General features: G+C 32.5%; 2 protein-coding genes across 2 annotated transcripts in view; one reads left to right on the forward strand and one right to left on the reverse strand.

Annotated features, from left to right (window-relative positions):
* Positions 1-16942, reverse strand: part of LOC113523427 (60S ribosomal protein L21) — a 112266-nt gene that overhangs the window by 19540 nt on the left and 75784 nt on the right. The gene's annotated exons all lie outside the window — the stretch shown is intronic.
* LOC113523594 (uncharacterized) overlaps positions 1-16942 on the forward strand; it is a 53018-nt gene that overhangs the window by 2993 nt on the left and 33083 nt on the right. Inside the window, exons 2-5 of the mRNA XM_052902748.1 lie at positions 1579-1811; positions 4878-5066; positions 5669-5932; positions 6418-6605. Of these exons, the coding sequence (XP_052758708.1) occupies positions 1579-1811; positions 4878-5066; positions 5669-5932; positions 6418-6605 (874 nt within the window). The remainder of the gene's footprint in view (positions 1-1578; positions 1812-4877; positions 5067-5668; positions 5933-6417; positions 6606-16942) is intronic.

Below are 16942 nucleotides of genomic sequence, written 5' to 3' on the forward strand. Positions count from 1 at the left end.
ATAATAATTACTAGACGATATTGCCATGTGGTCTCGGCATAGAATGGGCCACCTCTTCCTTTCCCGTGGATGTCGTAAAAGGCCACTAAGGGTATTTAATAGTCGAGGGACTCTTTAAATATCACTAAAAGCCTAAATGCTTTTGCCAACCCTCCTCCCAAACGTGGCAACTACTGGCGAAACATCTCTTTTTGGGGAACGTCTATGTTCAGCAATGGACAATTAACTGCCGCTATGATGTTGATTATGATGATTAAAATTAGTGATCTTCAAAACTAAAAATGCACTCCTAATATAATGTGAAGTACATAAATGAAAATGACATAATAGACGATTTCGTCGCCCTTATGTCCTTATGTCGCTCTATTGTCTTAAGTGATGCATTGATTTTGGGGCCTTGGTATTCTACCATCGAAATGTAACATTTTTGAACATGCAAATTTATACTTTTTTTTTTATATTATCTAGTGTTGATAGTATTAAATATTCTATTCTTATAAATTCTGAATTTATATCTTACGTATTGTAAGTTCTTATTTTAATGTGCCTAAATTAAGCTAAATAATTCTACGTTCCTTGTTTTTAACACGTAACATTCGGTAGTCTCCTCCTGCCAAGTAAACCTAGTAATCCTAATAGTATGCAAGTACAATAACTGGTACATAAGGACGTATAGATTTACAGACATTGAATTTATAAGGGCATAGAACGCGAGAAACGCTCATGTTTTCTAAAAGGTGCCCAGTTATTTACAACGTATCCGATCTCAACGGCCTCTATCTTTATGTACATATTATGCAGTCCATCTTTGTACTAGTTACAAAATTCCTTTATTGCATAGAAACCAGTTTCGGTGACTGCTTTTTTCAAATTTTGTAAAGCGCAAATAAAAAATGAATATATACAGTAGGTATAGTGTAATAGCTGAATGTCAATCATCTACAGCGATAAACCATACCTGCGCCTGAAACACCTTATACCTATCCTAATTTGACCGGGGAGACATAGGATTGTGGGTAATGGAGACTAACAATCCCATTGCTAGCAATATACGCTATCGGGTTGACCACCACGCAATTCCCACTTGGAAATTTTAGTGATTAATTATTGATGAGTCAACTGACCTGCTTCCATCTTCACTTGTGACCCTTCAATGATGTCTCACTACCATTCCAATACCATCCATTAAAAAATCCTAATTTGACCCAGTTGAAAATCGAAGCCAGGCTAACATAACAATCATTGCGCCACCCAAAACTCTTATTAACAATAATAAAAATCAACGAACTATCTTTTAAGGATATGAAATCAGAGTGGAAAACGAAAGGATAATGACATTTGTCTACTTATTTCTGGTCTTCTGTATGTTTTATTGAAAGCCAGAGATAAATAGAGACCGTACGTCCGTCCATCGTGACATGGCGTGGAACAAATGACTAATAGCTTTTTTAAATGAACAAAATACGTATTTGAAAAATGCAGTAAATTGGGTTAGAACTTTTAGATTACCCAAATGTCTTGCCGACAGAGTCGTCACCGATTTTATGATACGTATTTACGTTAGAATATTGTTTTTAGGTGAACTCACAAGTGATGTCTTGAGAGTTGTCGGCGAAGCGAGGGCAGGCTCACTCGGGCCCTTCAGCCCTTCCTTCAACATACAGAATGTCCTCCTCGAGGGCTTGGAGAGGTACCTGCCACAAGATGTCCACAAGATCGTCAGTGGCAAGCTTCACATATCACTTACGAGGGTGTACGATGGACAGAACGTCATCGTTTCCGAATTCCCGACCAGGGAAGATCTCATGCAGGTTTGTGGTTTCATTTATTACACACATTTACTTGAGAATGACTATAGATACAGAATTTAGCTTGGCACAATTTAATGACTGTTGACCAAGATTTCGTCATTTAGGATAGAAAAAAAATAGATAAAGCACGCACGGGAACAATTTGTAACAGTGACAGTTTCGTCAACGTTATCAAGTCTGTAATTGTGTGAAATTGTATTAGGTACCTACCTACATTTGGTTGCAATCACGTTATGTCTTAACAATAAGAGTCTAGACTAGTACCAATGGTATAGAAAATTCTAGAGTCTTTTAGGGATGTAGCACACACGATAATTTTAGCATCTGAGACGTGCAATTTAATTGCATTTTAGAAGCTCGATGGTGCGTCCGATTACTTAAATTGGCTTGCACGATGAAGTCACTTTTTGGGATTTTTTCAGTGATGGAATCACAGATACGTGTGTTTTTATACCATTATGGAGTAGACACAAAATGTCTATGTTCAGCAATGAAACGTTAGACAGTTTATCCACAGATATCCAGAGATTTATATCTATAACATGGATAGATCAATCGAAACAAGTCTTCAAAAGGTCGTGGTATCGCAATCACTTAGATTATATACATAGATAGAGTGTCTCCATAGAATTGCTTCGAGAAAAGCAGGTCAACTTTTTCATACAATTTTGTGTGATAAATAGTTATGAGTGATCCCTTTATAACTTCTATATTTATTTTGTCTTATAATTTCTGCGTCTTTATAATGCGTAAACACTCATTTATTAAATAATATGTCAAGATACATTTATGCGTAAGTATAATGAATACTTACAAAAAAAAAAAAACGAGTCAGCTAATTTGACAATTGGCTGACAAAAAGTTGACCCGTTTTTGAGACTCGTTGCTCTATTTATATAATCTAAGCCTATCACTACTAACATTGAGTTTGAATTTTTGTTTCCTATTTAGTGATGTATTCTAAATAAATGAATTGCAAAACTAAACGTGATGCAGCATTAGATACAAAATAATTCGACACTTCATTCGATCGTTAAAATCACTTATGCTAAAAACATGTGCTGTGTATGTCTCTTATTCAAGTCCTTGAGAATGTACTCAAAAGATACATTACGACAAAGAATACCTCATGATGACCGGAACATATTTATGAACTTGATTACTGTAATGAAATTGTCACGTTATGATCCACGTGCTCCCTCTTGACGATAACTATTGTTTTATTATACATATTTTTTTATATACAACTTAGAATGGCAAACGAGCTGACGGCCCACCTGATGGAAAGTGGTAATCGTTGCCTATAGACATGAGCAGTACCATGGACATAACAGAGTATACTGTTTCGCCCGTGATACTCCCCATGCGTATACTACTATATATGCAATATACTAGTTATTCGGTACGGCTTTGCACGAGTAGATAGAATTTACGAGGATAATACATAACCTATGTTAGGGGCTTGTAATGTATCTGTCTACAAGTGAAAGATTTTTTTATAATCGGTTATGTTGTTTTTGACTTTGTACATTACAAATGAACAATAAAATCTTACCTTATTTACTATTTCCACTGTTCTATCGATAAACATCCCACTGATGGGCATTTGTGTTAACCTTCTTAATAATAGTTACAATTTTTTTTTTTATTATAATGGCCATAAATTTGTATATTTTATAAAGATTTATGAAAGAGTAATATATAACAAATTGCTTTTGTTTAATGTGAAAGAACTACAGTGTTGATAAGGTTACGATATCTGAAACATTGTTCGCTACTATTAAATATTATCTATTTAATTGTGACGTTTCGATGACCTCGTTGACCTTGCACCAAGAATGTTTTCTTTCAACTTGGCCGCCGTTTCGATCCCCGGGTCGAATACTGATTGCATTTAAAACTTCCGTATTGGAAGTTGTCGAATTTTGTGCGTCATATTTAATACGTACTTACAACGCATATGATCGTATGACACTTGCATAATTAAAAACAATAAAGTTTATTTCGACCAATTATCGTGGGAATGAATTAAAGTAGCTACAAATTTTATATTAAATGAATAATCAAAATTGGCCAGACAAAATTTTCTTTATGCAACATTTTTATTATTATTATTTTTTTACACAACTTAGAATGGCAAACAAGCTGACTGTCCACCTGATGGAAAGTGGTAACCGTTGTCTATAGACATGAGCCGTACCATGGACATAACAGAGTAAACTATTTCGTCCATGATACCCCCCATACGTTGCCATTTCTGAGGAGTCTGTGCCTCTGTACCTAGTAAATTCACGCCATATCCCACCCTTCAAACCGAAACACAGCCATGTAATCACAACTGCTTCACGGTTGGAACATGAATGGGACAGAGGTACCCAAGCAATCGACTTTTGTACAAAGTCTCCCTCTGGTAAATAAGCTGACCCACCTGATGGAAAGTGGTAACCGTCGCCTATAGACATAAGTAGTATCATGGACAGAGCATACTGTTTCGCCCATGGTATCCACATATTGAACGTTATACATAAGTTTACGGTTACATTCGGATATGCTTCCGCCTAGACAAATGGCAAACGAAATTAAGGATAGAATGTGACATTATTTTTATTATTACAAATACACAACAATTTGACATTAATTTTACATTGGACATACTGTTATGGGAGAATTTGGAATAATGGACTTGTAAAACAATATATTTTCTTTTCATTTTCATATATGCACCCTTATTCGTGCAATAAATGATTTGAATTTAATTTTAGAATCGTAATTGCTACAGAGATAGAGTGAGATGGCAACGTGCACTGTCTCGTTCTTTCATCTGTGACCACTGACCCAAACGATTCTATCAGTAGATTTGTTTGCTACTTATCTAGAAGGGATCGTAACGTTAACAGTCAGTTAATTTGGTACTGGCTGGAAACAAAGACTCAAAACCTAAAAAATAAAAAAAAATGAATACGTAAAGCAATCCTTTATTTAGTATCAGTTTAGGCATTATTACTGAATATATTCCTATCAATCAGTCAATTCCCAATATTTTTAATATTCTTTTTTTTTAATTAGGCACTGCTAGCGTCCTGCTTCGTGCCAGTATTCTCTGGGATGCTGCCGCCTCAGTTCCACGGCATTAGGTACATGGATGGCGGTTTCAGCGACAACCTCCCGGTATTAGACGAGAATACCATCACAGTTAGCCCCTTCTGCGGGGAGAGTGATATCTGCCCTAGAGATTTAAGCTCGCAACTGTTTCACGTGAGTGCATATTATTTTGTTTCTTATATTTACTTTTTTTTTTATTAAATGGCGAGGAGGGATCATTTGAATACGTTAGCATAAAATGGCGGAGTGATAAGGCAAAATCTTGTCAAATTTTATATCAAGTTTTTTTTTACCTCTTATTTCCCTAAAGTATTTCAAATATTTACCTCATGAATAAAGCTCACGTAAGGTGGCGAAATGGGTATAATCTCCATGCGTAATTTACTTGATGTTCCTTGTATTTCATAATGTTACACTATAGTTGGTAAATATATAATTTTAAACATTTCCTATCTGGTACAGTTTCTAAGAATGAGAAGAATTTATTACAAATACTCACTCATAATTATATTTCCATTATGACGTAGTATATAATTAATCTGTAATAATAATAAATGTAATACCGTTAATAAAAACAGATAAAAGATAATTTGTAATCTACTAGGTAAATTTAACCAGGATATTATGTTTAATGCATTTAGATTTATTGATGTATGTATGAATGTTGAATGTACTATGTACTCTTATTGGATGCCTAATGTTATAATTATATAATATTATATAAATTTATATATAAGTTATAAATTTTTCAACAGGTAAATTTAGCAAACACGAGCATAGAACTATCGAAGCAGAACATCAACAGATTCGCTCGGATCCTGTTCCCCCCAAAGCCAGAGGTGCTAAGCAACATGTGCAAACAGGGCTTCGATGACGCCCTCCGGTTCCTGCACAGGAACAATATGATCTCGTGCACCAGATGCCTGGCGGTGCAGTCCACATTCCAGTTGCAGGATGTACTAGATGACACCACGTACGAGTATGATCCGGATTGTGAAGAGTGCAAGACTCACAGGCAGGTCGGTTAACTGAATGTGTAACACCATTTATAGTTCACATTATGGTCCCAGTCTCTCTCTTCATTTAAGAGTTTCCTCTTGTCGATGCAACTAATTCATGCATCTTCCTCCAGCCAGCTCTATCCCAGGCCATATCCTTTATCTCCCTATACGACATGACGCCTAGTGTTTCCTTTATCTGTCCCATGTAGTTAATCCTCAGTCTTCCTCTTTTGCCCTCTATCTTGCCCTATTTTGCCCAGTATTGGGCAAAAAATCTTGGAGATGTTTTAAGAGAGAGGCTGCTCTCCATCCCTCGGCCTGTCTTAGTCGCCTCTTGCGACACCCACGGAAAAGGAAGGAGTGACCTATTCTATCCCGGGATCACACCGCAATCCGCAGTAGCATGGTGTTAAGTAATTGATGAATTAGGCAGAATCTTATTCGACAGTATTTACTATTGTATTTCTGAAATATGAACAAAAATATTTATAATTTTGCTTTAGGACGCACTAGTGGACGACCTACCCGACACGGTGATGACAATATTCCAAAACGCCATAGACTCGGCGAACAGCGGTATAGTCAACTGGGTGATGAGACAACGAGCTGTCCGCTACCTCTCCCCGGTGCTGCCTGTGCTGACGCTGCCGTATCGTGTGCCCATCGACGTTATGTATGCTACATTCACCAAGTGAGTGACTCATCCATCTTACTTTTCGTTCTTTGTTATAAATATGTGTCATTTACACCAGAGGTCATCAGTGAGTTCAGTCGTATAATGTGAGGGTACATGGTACTGGATAATAATGGACGGAGGATAATTGACACATACATACACACTCTCACACAAACAATAATAATATACACATAAATTGTTTTGTGCTATTGTCAGAAGAAGCAAGATTTTCACGTCCTATTTGTGTACCTATTGATGTACCGTTTTGTACATCACATAATTTATGATATCCCGTGATAAAAATGGGGGCAGTTGTTTTCGTTTTTATGTTTTTTTTTATATTTTAATATTATAGTCACTAATTAATAAAAGAATTATTAGAAACCCGATCCTAGCTGACAATGACACGGGGCACATCGGGACCATCAAATCTTAATATATATTGAAGTAAAAAAAATGTTTTTATAGATTAAATCTGAAAAATAAAGCAAGACTAAAAACATGATTACTACATTTATAATTTGAGTAGCATCAGTGCCGTAAACAATAATTTTAATTTACGAGGCCGCCAAATTTAACTGCTTGGATCGAAGAAACTAGGCTCGGCGTAGAGGACAGTTTATAAATAGGCCAGGATCTTCAAGGACCTGTGACGTCACTATACAAAATAACTACACAGCAATAAAAATAGTGTATTACCCATTATTTACAAGCAGCGCCCGTTATCGTAGTTGGTAACGCGATAGCGTTTGTTTGTTGACCTTAACACGCGCGGTTAGCTGTATCATCAACACGACTAACACGCCGTCAAACAATAAGGCATTCCTTTATCTGTGTATGTACTAATTATAATTATTATTTGTATATTGTAATAAATAACAATAGGTACCTATTTGTTCACCGTTTTTAATGCAATATTTAGTAAAAAACCACCTTTTTTAATCGATTTAAAAAAAAGAAGGAAGTTTCCAATTCGGTTGTGTTTTTTTTACGTTTGTTACCACATAATTCCGTTAGTTTTTTTTTTTAAATGGATAATAATGGAATGGTAACACTGCCTGAGCTAACTGTATACGCTAGCGGGGCATCAGTGAGGGATGATAGGTGAGGATGAAAAGGCAAGTCAGTTAGCCCTTTCAAGACGAATTCACTTGGACTTGAAAAGGATAGTTTCCAGGAAAACCGCGAGGATGTCAACCCGACAGGGTGTTTGCTAGCAATGGAAATACTAATCCCCATTATTACCAATCCCTTCTCGCTCCAAACGTAACTTCGTTAGTTATAAACCGATTTTAAAAATTCTTTTTTTAACTGAAAGGATGTGTTTACAGACTGGTCCCATAGAAATTTCATCAAAATCGGTTCAGTAGTTTAGTTTTTATGACAAAATAACTGGTTGTGTCACAGTTATAGTCGATTTTTTTTTTGTAAGATACAATCTTTAATTATTTATATAATTAAATTAATTATTTGATTATCAAAAAATGTATGACTTAATAAATTAAATCTTGAAATCTGATGAAATAGTTAATATTTAAATATTTCGAAAAAATAAATAAATACGTAAACATTTGGATTTTCTTAATATTATTAAGCCTACTCAAATCTGTTTCTAAAATATATTATTCGACTATTACTCACTTGAACAAAGTCGAGTAGATTTTGGATTTTGGTACTCTAAAACATTAGACACGACTGTTAGTCAATCAGACAAAGGGCAGTGATTCTGAAATGTCGTTGTTTAATCTTTTTTTAAAGGATGGGATTACAGTTGTTGAACATTTAGATAAACGGTTGCAGATTCAGGGAGCTAACCATGAAATGAAATTCCGAAGTTTCGAACTCAATTTCATGTTTTCTTTCATACCTAATACGGCCCAGTAAATGGAGCTTAACATTTCGTTCAACCATAAAAGTCCAAAGGAATAATATTTTAATGTTTTTAAACGGTAAGTATTATGTAATTTTAACATCAAATTTGTGTTTCGTTCGGCTCCGAAATTTCGGAAAACATTTCATGGTAGGCCCTCAGTAATGTCGTTCTTTGAATTTTTTTTAAATATCAGGTATGATTTTTAGGTATATAAACAAAAGGTGACAGATTCTGTAATGTTCTCTTAAGTTCTTTTTTCCTGAAATGTCTAAAGACAAAGACTGCACAAATAATAGAGATTTTGTACATAGACAACATTTTTTTTTGTGTGATTTGTATATTTTCACAACACCGAAGTTTTTTGTCGAACCTAAGGGGACTCGTAGACGAGATAAATAATTAGAAATACTACCCGTAAATGTAATGTTCCTCGTTTGTGGAGGCCATAAATGAGATTGTGGTTGTGTCTACTGTGTATATATGTACATTATATGTACACTACCTTATCAGATAGATAAAGACAAGAGCTGGCTTGTTCTGAAATATCGTTTCTCCAAAATGTGAGATCTTTTTATCAACCGACTTCGAAAAGTGGGAGGTTTTCAATTCGGTTTTATTATTTTATGTTCATTACCTCACAACTCCCACAGTTATAAACCGATTTCGGATTTTTTTTTTATCCGAAAGGATATACTTACAGATTGGTCGTATTGAAATTTTATTAAAATCACTTCAATAGTTTAATTATTAGACCAAAGTAACTTGTTTTGTCTCTATTAAAATTGTTTTTTTTCCGTGAGACAATTTTTAGTTATGCAACTTAAAATGACTGACAGATCACGTGATGGAAAGTGATAACCGTCAATTATAGACATGAACACCACAGACACAGACGTCACACAATACTCTATGACACCCACGACACGCCTTACGTCATGAGACATGGCCGAATCTGTTAATTAAAAAAAATATTTACAAAGTTTAACATTGATATGTATGTATACATACATTATTACACTAAGCTAAGCCTGTTTTATAGAAAACTAGAATCATATTACCAAAGACTTTAGAATTTTTTTTTATTAATTTAAAAAAAAAATAGATTTTCTAGTAATAAAGAAATACCTCTAAATGTTTACCTCTAAATTTATACAATAATTAAATGAACGGCTAAAACAAATATTAGTCGAACTAATTTTGAAGACGATAGCTCAAGTGCGTTCGCGACATCACGGGTTTCCTTTGTTTTAACATGTTATCACATGTTTGTTTGTTTGTATGTACATACATATATGGTACATCAAATGTTTACATGTCCTCAACATAATCGGTCAGTATTGTTGATTGTGTACTTAACATAGGTACATTTCGTTGTATTACGATTGACCCTAATTCGTGCTATTTATAGATGCTTATAATCTTTACAATGTGTTTATTTATTATTCGAGTATAGTTGATTAATTTTCGTGCGTTCTACTATTTGTGGATATATATATATATATATATATATATATATATATATATATATATATATATATATATATATATATATATATATATAACTCTAGTAAGACATATTTTCCCTTTCTATTTATTATTATATATCTCTCAATTCGGTGTGCCTCCTGGCATAGGCCTCCTCCAGCTCTCTCCACTGAACTCTATCCTCCGCCACTCTACTCCAGTAAGGCCCTAATGTTTGACGGATGTCGTCTATACATCTTGTTTTCGGGCGCCCCTTTCTTCTAGTGTTTTCTCTTGGACACCATAAAGTTACTTGTTTACTCCGTTTGTCAATTTTGCAACGCAGCATATGTCCTGTCCAACCCCATTTCAAATGCTCTATACGTGTTAATATATCTGTAACTTTAGTTGATGATTATCTATCTATAAATTAATAAATAAATAGTGCATGATAGTTCGAATTCCTACAGGAATAAATTGCTGAAACACTTTGTACAATAATCAAATAAAAAGTAACTCTAATTATATATATATATATATATATATATATATATATATATATATATATATATATATATATATATATATATATATATATATATAATTAGAAAAAAGAAATATGAATTCATTATTTGTATATGTAACTGAGTACAAGGATTTTATATAATCGCATAATAGGTATTATATTTATTTTAAACTAAGTATTTATTTAGTATTAAGATAATTAAATATAGCTAATGATTCATATACAAATCAGCTTACGTAATTCAGTTACAGACAAAAGTATATTCAGTATCGATGCAAGATTAAAAATAATTATATATTATTAGTATAAATTATATTATGTAATTATACCTACCGCTTCCAAAAATCATCAACAATATATGTACATACAAGTCATCTGTATGGTTTCAATAAAAAAAAACAATTGGTCTAATAATCGTTTTGTATGTACAAAGTAATAATTTTTATAAAAGACTTTGATTTGAAAAAAAAAGTTGCAAACTCATGAAGTTTAAGAGGGCGCTTCGCAATGTGAGCTATGTGTCATCATAATACGGCACCATATCGTGTACTATTACCATTATACATATCATCTATGATCAGACACATCATCATCTCATCATTATCATCATCTCAACCATCCACTGCTAAACATAGGCATCCCTCATAAACTGTCATTAAGAACGGTTCTGAGCCACCTGCATCCACTGACTTCCTGCAATGCATTTGAGTTCGTCGCTCCATCTAGTGCGGGGTAGTACTACACTGCGTTTGCCCATACGAGGTCGCCACTCATGAACCTTTCTTCCCTATCGATTGTCAGTTCTTCAAGCAATGTGACCAGTATATTGCCACTTCAGCTTGCTTATCCTTCGGGCCATGTCGATGACTTTATGTGTTGGAGCTATATGTAAAAACCCACAATTTAATTTAAAATACAATTAAACAATTTTGAATAGTTTCTAATTTATTGAATTGATTTTAAAAATAATGTACTCGTAGCGACTAAAAGTCTTAAGACAATGTCCTATCTAAAAACCAAAAAACTTTCCAATGTAATTCCAAAAATGTTTATCATTGTCATAATAAAAATATTATTATGCGAAGAAAAAATAAGGCATTATTGCACAATATTTATGTTATAAACACTAGAATTGTGTGCAGAGTGCACTGTAGGTAAATAAACAAATCATTAGGTATATTTATTTACTCTTTATTGCACCACTTAAAGTATAATACTAAACAATATTTATATACATATATGTATATTACATATATATATTATAGTACGCATACTGCCCGCTAATAATTAATGCTGCTTTCCACTCAGGGTTTGCTGGAAGAGAACTCTTACAGAGTTAAGCTCGCCTGTTGTACATCTTTATTATATATATATATATATATATATATATATATATATATATATATATATATATATATATATATATATATAATATGTTGTAATTTTTTGTGTACAATAAAGAATAAATAAATATATTACACATATGAAGTACAAAAGGTGGTCCTATCGCCAAAGCAATCTCTTCCAATTTATGGTTAGATGAGAAAAGAAAATGGCGGTAACTAATAACTTACACCTATCATTATAACAACATTTTACTTTCTCAATCGTTACTCGTATCCTTACTTGCTGTTTACTGTATATATTGTATTTTTTTTTTTTTTTTATTATTATTATATTTTGAGATTACCAAGACACGATGGTTTACAAATATAAATTAGTGAGCCAATTTTACGGAAACAACAAGTTAGAATGACATATTATATATATACAATATTATTATTGCAATAACAGAATTCGAAAAAGGAAATATATATGTTTTTTTATCTTTATGATGTTTCTTTTTGCCATCAGTCATTAAATTAGGTACATCAGTCAAGTGTCAGTCGTGTTACACTCAAACACTTTAACCTCATTATCGTGCATTCAATTAGTTTTATATTTTCGAAGTGATAGGATGATATTACGTCAATGCATTATCATTTTTGTTCTCATTTCGACATAATATTATATTTTAATATTGTGTATATTATGAAGTTTATATATTCACGACTCGATAATTAGGTCACGGCCCGTATATTACGAAATAAATACACTATTGATATGCAGTTGTTGGTCACTTGATGTTGTTTTTTTAATTTTGGAACTCACCATAAACAATTTTGTTTATTCTTATTGAATGAGATCTAAGAAGAAATATGTACTGACAATTATTGTCGCTTTAATTATACATAAATAAAAAATCTGATGAAATAAGATTTTTTTAAATCGATTCACAACTGACGGTGTTATGAAGTAACATATATAACAAAAAATACAACCTCCTTCTTTTTAAAGTCGGTTACTAATACGAAGTCTTTGTTGGCCATCTGGCGCAGACGAGTCGTATAAAAGAGACCTATGGCCTTACATTAGATATGCAATAGAAATGTTTAATAACAATTATAGTGAATAGGTACTTTGTTCGACCTTACATTATGATTACATTAGTCCACAGTGACGTAGAAACCAGAGAAATAAATAAAAAATCTATACAGATGCCTACTCGAACCAGAAGGCGACGTAATTTTCGATAAAAAAAAATAAATAAAAAACAATATAACCATCGATTGAGACGTACAAACTACGATCTTATTTTAATAATACATAAAGGCCTTTGTCCAGTAATTGGAAATAAAAAAAAAAAAACTTTATTTTAATTATCATTACTAAATGAACAAATCATAAATCTTATGTCAAAGGCCAGAAGGTTTTGTTTGCTGATTTCATGCGAATCATAATCAATGGATGTGCTTATCACAATTCGGTCATTTATTAATTTTATTTTGCAGTCGATCTATTCAATGGTGTTGCCAAGCGGGTCCGAATGTAGATTTAGTCTGTAAATGTCAACGGATTTTAAACTATAAGTACTATATTAAAAAAAATGTATATGTACGCTTTTGGTATATAACATATGTAAATGCTTCATCGGTCTTATGGTTTGCGTTTCATTACAAAATCACAAGGTTCAATTTTCGGTCCGAGTATTTTCAAATCAAATTTGTTGTCTTTTATTATTTTATTTTACATAAGTACGTAAAGATTATGTCAACCATCATTGTGGTGAACTCGTGATTTTAATATAGGATATCTTTTCCTACCCGCAAATACCATGACATGAAAAATAACCATGCTACTCATTGCTTTAGTAAATTACTATTATCTCGTTAATAACATTATATTTACCACATATAACATTAAATATACCATAAGTACAATTAACATGAAATGTACTCCAAGTACAAGTAATATTAAATGTACCCCAAGTACAGTTAACATTAAATACACTCAAAGTACAATTAATATTAAATGTACCCCAAGAACAATTAACATTAAATGTACCCCAAGTACAATAAACATTAAATGCATCCCAAGTACAATTGACCTTAAATATACCTCAAATACAATTAACATTAAATGCACTCCAAGTACAATGAATATCAAATGTACCCAAATACAAGTACAAATAATATTAAATGCACCTCAAGTGCAACTAACATTAAATGCATCCCGAGTAGAATTAACATGAAATGTACCCCCAGTAGAATTAACATGAAATGTACCCTGAGTGGAATTAACATTAAATGTATCATAATTAACATTAAATATATCGCAACGCTTTTTTAGTTATGTTGGTGATGTTAAAGTAGAGAAGCATGCCCTGCAATACAAAGTGGTTGGGAATGTGTTCGTGCTTAGGAAGAAGTGTGTCCGCCACAACAACATAATGACTAGGTTAGTTTTGCATACTTTACGGGCTAGCCGGTGGTGGGTCATTGTTTAGGGCATTGTTCACAATCCGTAGGGTTGCCACGCGTATTTAATATTAAAATAAATATCAATTGTCATTACTCAGGGTAATTCTATATAAGGATATGAGTTGGAACAGTAAAATATGCATATATACTTTTTTGAACAAAGTTTAATACGAAATTTTGAAAAACAAAAAAGTTTATATGTTTTTGTATATTTAGCAGACAACGCTTTACTAATAGATATTATAGACCGTACTAAATAAATAAAAGTAAAAAGGTATTACTTTTTATATTGATGAAATGTAATATTTTCAACATTTAACAAAAAAGAATTACCAATTATGCCTGTAAATTTATCGTTGTAAAAAAATAAACAAATTTAGTCCTTTTCTATCTCTAATAATACGTATATACTAAACAAGGATGACTAGATGAACCGTTACGTCGAAACTCAGTTTCACACATTTATACTATACTCGCATATATACATATATGTATAGTACAAAGGTGGCAACCCTAATCCATAATGATGGTGAATGATGAATTTGCTAAAGCCGGTGATGGATGTTGTGTAAGTTTATTTTAATGTGTATTTTGTTAGTACATTATCATAATTCATATCATATCATTAGTGTATTGTAAAAATTTGTTCATAAATTATAAATTACATTATTCCGTGAACACTTCAAACGCAGTCCATTGCTGAATATAGGTCTTAGGGTTCTGTTCTTTGTCAGGCCTCAGATATTCGAGATGTGTTCAAATATATTTCATAATACATAATCGTAACTCAATAACGTGTAATAAGTAACTCCAAAAACTGTATCTTTTCAATCAATGGAATCTAATTTAAAAATAATTTAACTTTAAAATTAAAATTTTGAAATTGATATCACAATAAAATCTTTATTTTTAAGGATATATATGAAATAAATTTCTAATAGATTTAATGTTTTATTATGTTATTATAAAAACAATGGTGTGGTCTGTCCACTCCTTCCTTTCTTGTGATTTGAGGTGATTAAGGAGGTCAAGGGATGGGCAGCAACGTCCCTCTTAAAATATTTGCAAAGCCTAACTGCGGTTATCAATCCACCTGCCAAATGTGGTAACTACTGGTAAAACCCCTCAAGGGGGAGACTTATGTGCAGCAGTGAACAATTAAAAGCTGATATGATGATGATGATATTTATTTTCTGCAACTTAAAATGGCAAACAAGCTGACGGCCCACCTGATGGAAAATGGTAACCGTCGCCTATAGACATGCGCAGTACCATGGAAATAACAGAGTATACTGTTTCGCCCATGATACCCCCACGCGTTGCCATTCCTGAGGACTTAGGTGTTATTCCTCTGTACCCAGTAAATTCACACCATATCCCAACTTCAAACCAAAACACAACCATGCAAACGCAACTGCTTCACGGTAGCAACACAAATGGGACAAAGGTGTCCAAGCAAATGACTTTTGTGCAAAGTCTCCCTCTAGTATAGTAAAAATATAGTCAACGAGAATCATGCCACCCAGAAATTTCCTTTGATAATGCGTTATGTAAGCGCAAATTAATGATTGACGTATTTCTTTAAAAAGTTATCGCACCATTGACGAGACTATCTTATATCGGTTTATTTCCCTAATTCTGACGCAGAAAGAGACGGTTTGTTATAAAATATACTACAATCTTTCATTACAATAACATTTATTATTATAATAACAATGGATTTAATCTAGAAATCCTATCTACGTGTGGCGATACTTTGTTTACATTCGGTCAAGGTTTTGACGACATTATATTAATAAAAAAAAAAAACTATATAATTGGTTTTAATTATTTTACACAATCTACTAACAATGTTTTTGTAGTTATATTTATGATATAACATTTATTTATTATCTATTAGGTATACTTTTTTGAGCATTTATTTAAATGAAATTATTTATTAAAACTATCCGGGTCAAAGGACCAGAAATTCTAATAAATGCATGCATAATATTTGAGCGGTTGTATAAGTTGTTATATCGTTTACGTGCTGTTTTTGTCATGTACATTCATAATGACCATCATTTATAATCGTACAATCATTGTTCTCATTTCGAACGATGACATTGAATCAAGTCAAGGTTACAAGTGCTTCATTGTTTTTAATAATTAAATATTAGTACGTGAATAATAGAAATATGTGTAGTTCGTTTCGTATGCTATTTTTCTAGTATGTTTTTGTAGCGTCTTGCAAAATTTTCTAAATTGACAGAACAATGGAAAAGTATGCGCAAATCTTTGCGAAGATGGCGCCACCTGTTATAAAGTAAACAATAGCAAGTAAAGTTATTGATTAAAGAGATATTTAAAATAATCCATTATGGATTATGAATGAATGTATGAAAACTCGTTATTGCTCCCTTCAAATAATGATGCAGGTTATAAATAATAACAATATGTACACAAATAAAATGAGTATTTAATTACAAAAACTTATTTACATTATGGATTATTTTAAATATCTCGGGAAAATAATGTTTTTAAAGTTTTCTTTTCCTATTAGCCTAAAGCAGAGATTGTTTATTTATGGTATAACACAATGGCGTCCATATCTGCACAAATTGGTTGTGAGTTTCCCTATGATTATAAAATACAGTTGTTAATGTCTTACAACAAATTACAATCATAATAAATGTAATGTAAATATACA

Source organism: Galleria mellonella, unplaced genomic scaffold (genome assembly GCF_026898425.1).
Source record: "Galleria mellonella isolate WM207_F2 unplaced genomic scaffold, CSIRO_AGI_GalMel_v1 utg96, whole genome shotgun sequence".
In the NCBI taxonomy this organism is placed as follows: domain Eukaryota; kingdom Metazoa; phylum Arthropoda; class Insecta; order Lepidoptera; family Pyralidae; genus Galleria; species Galleria mellonella.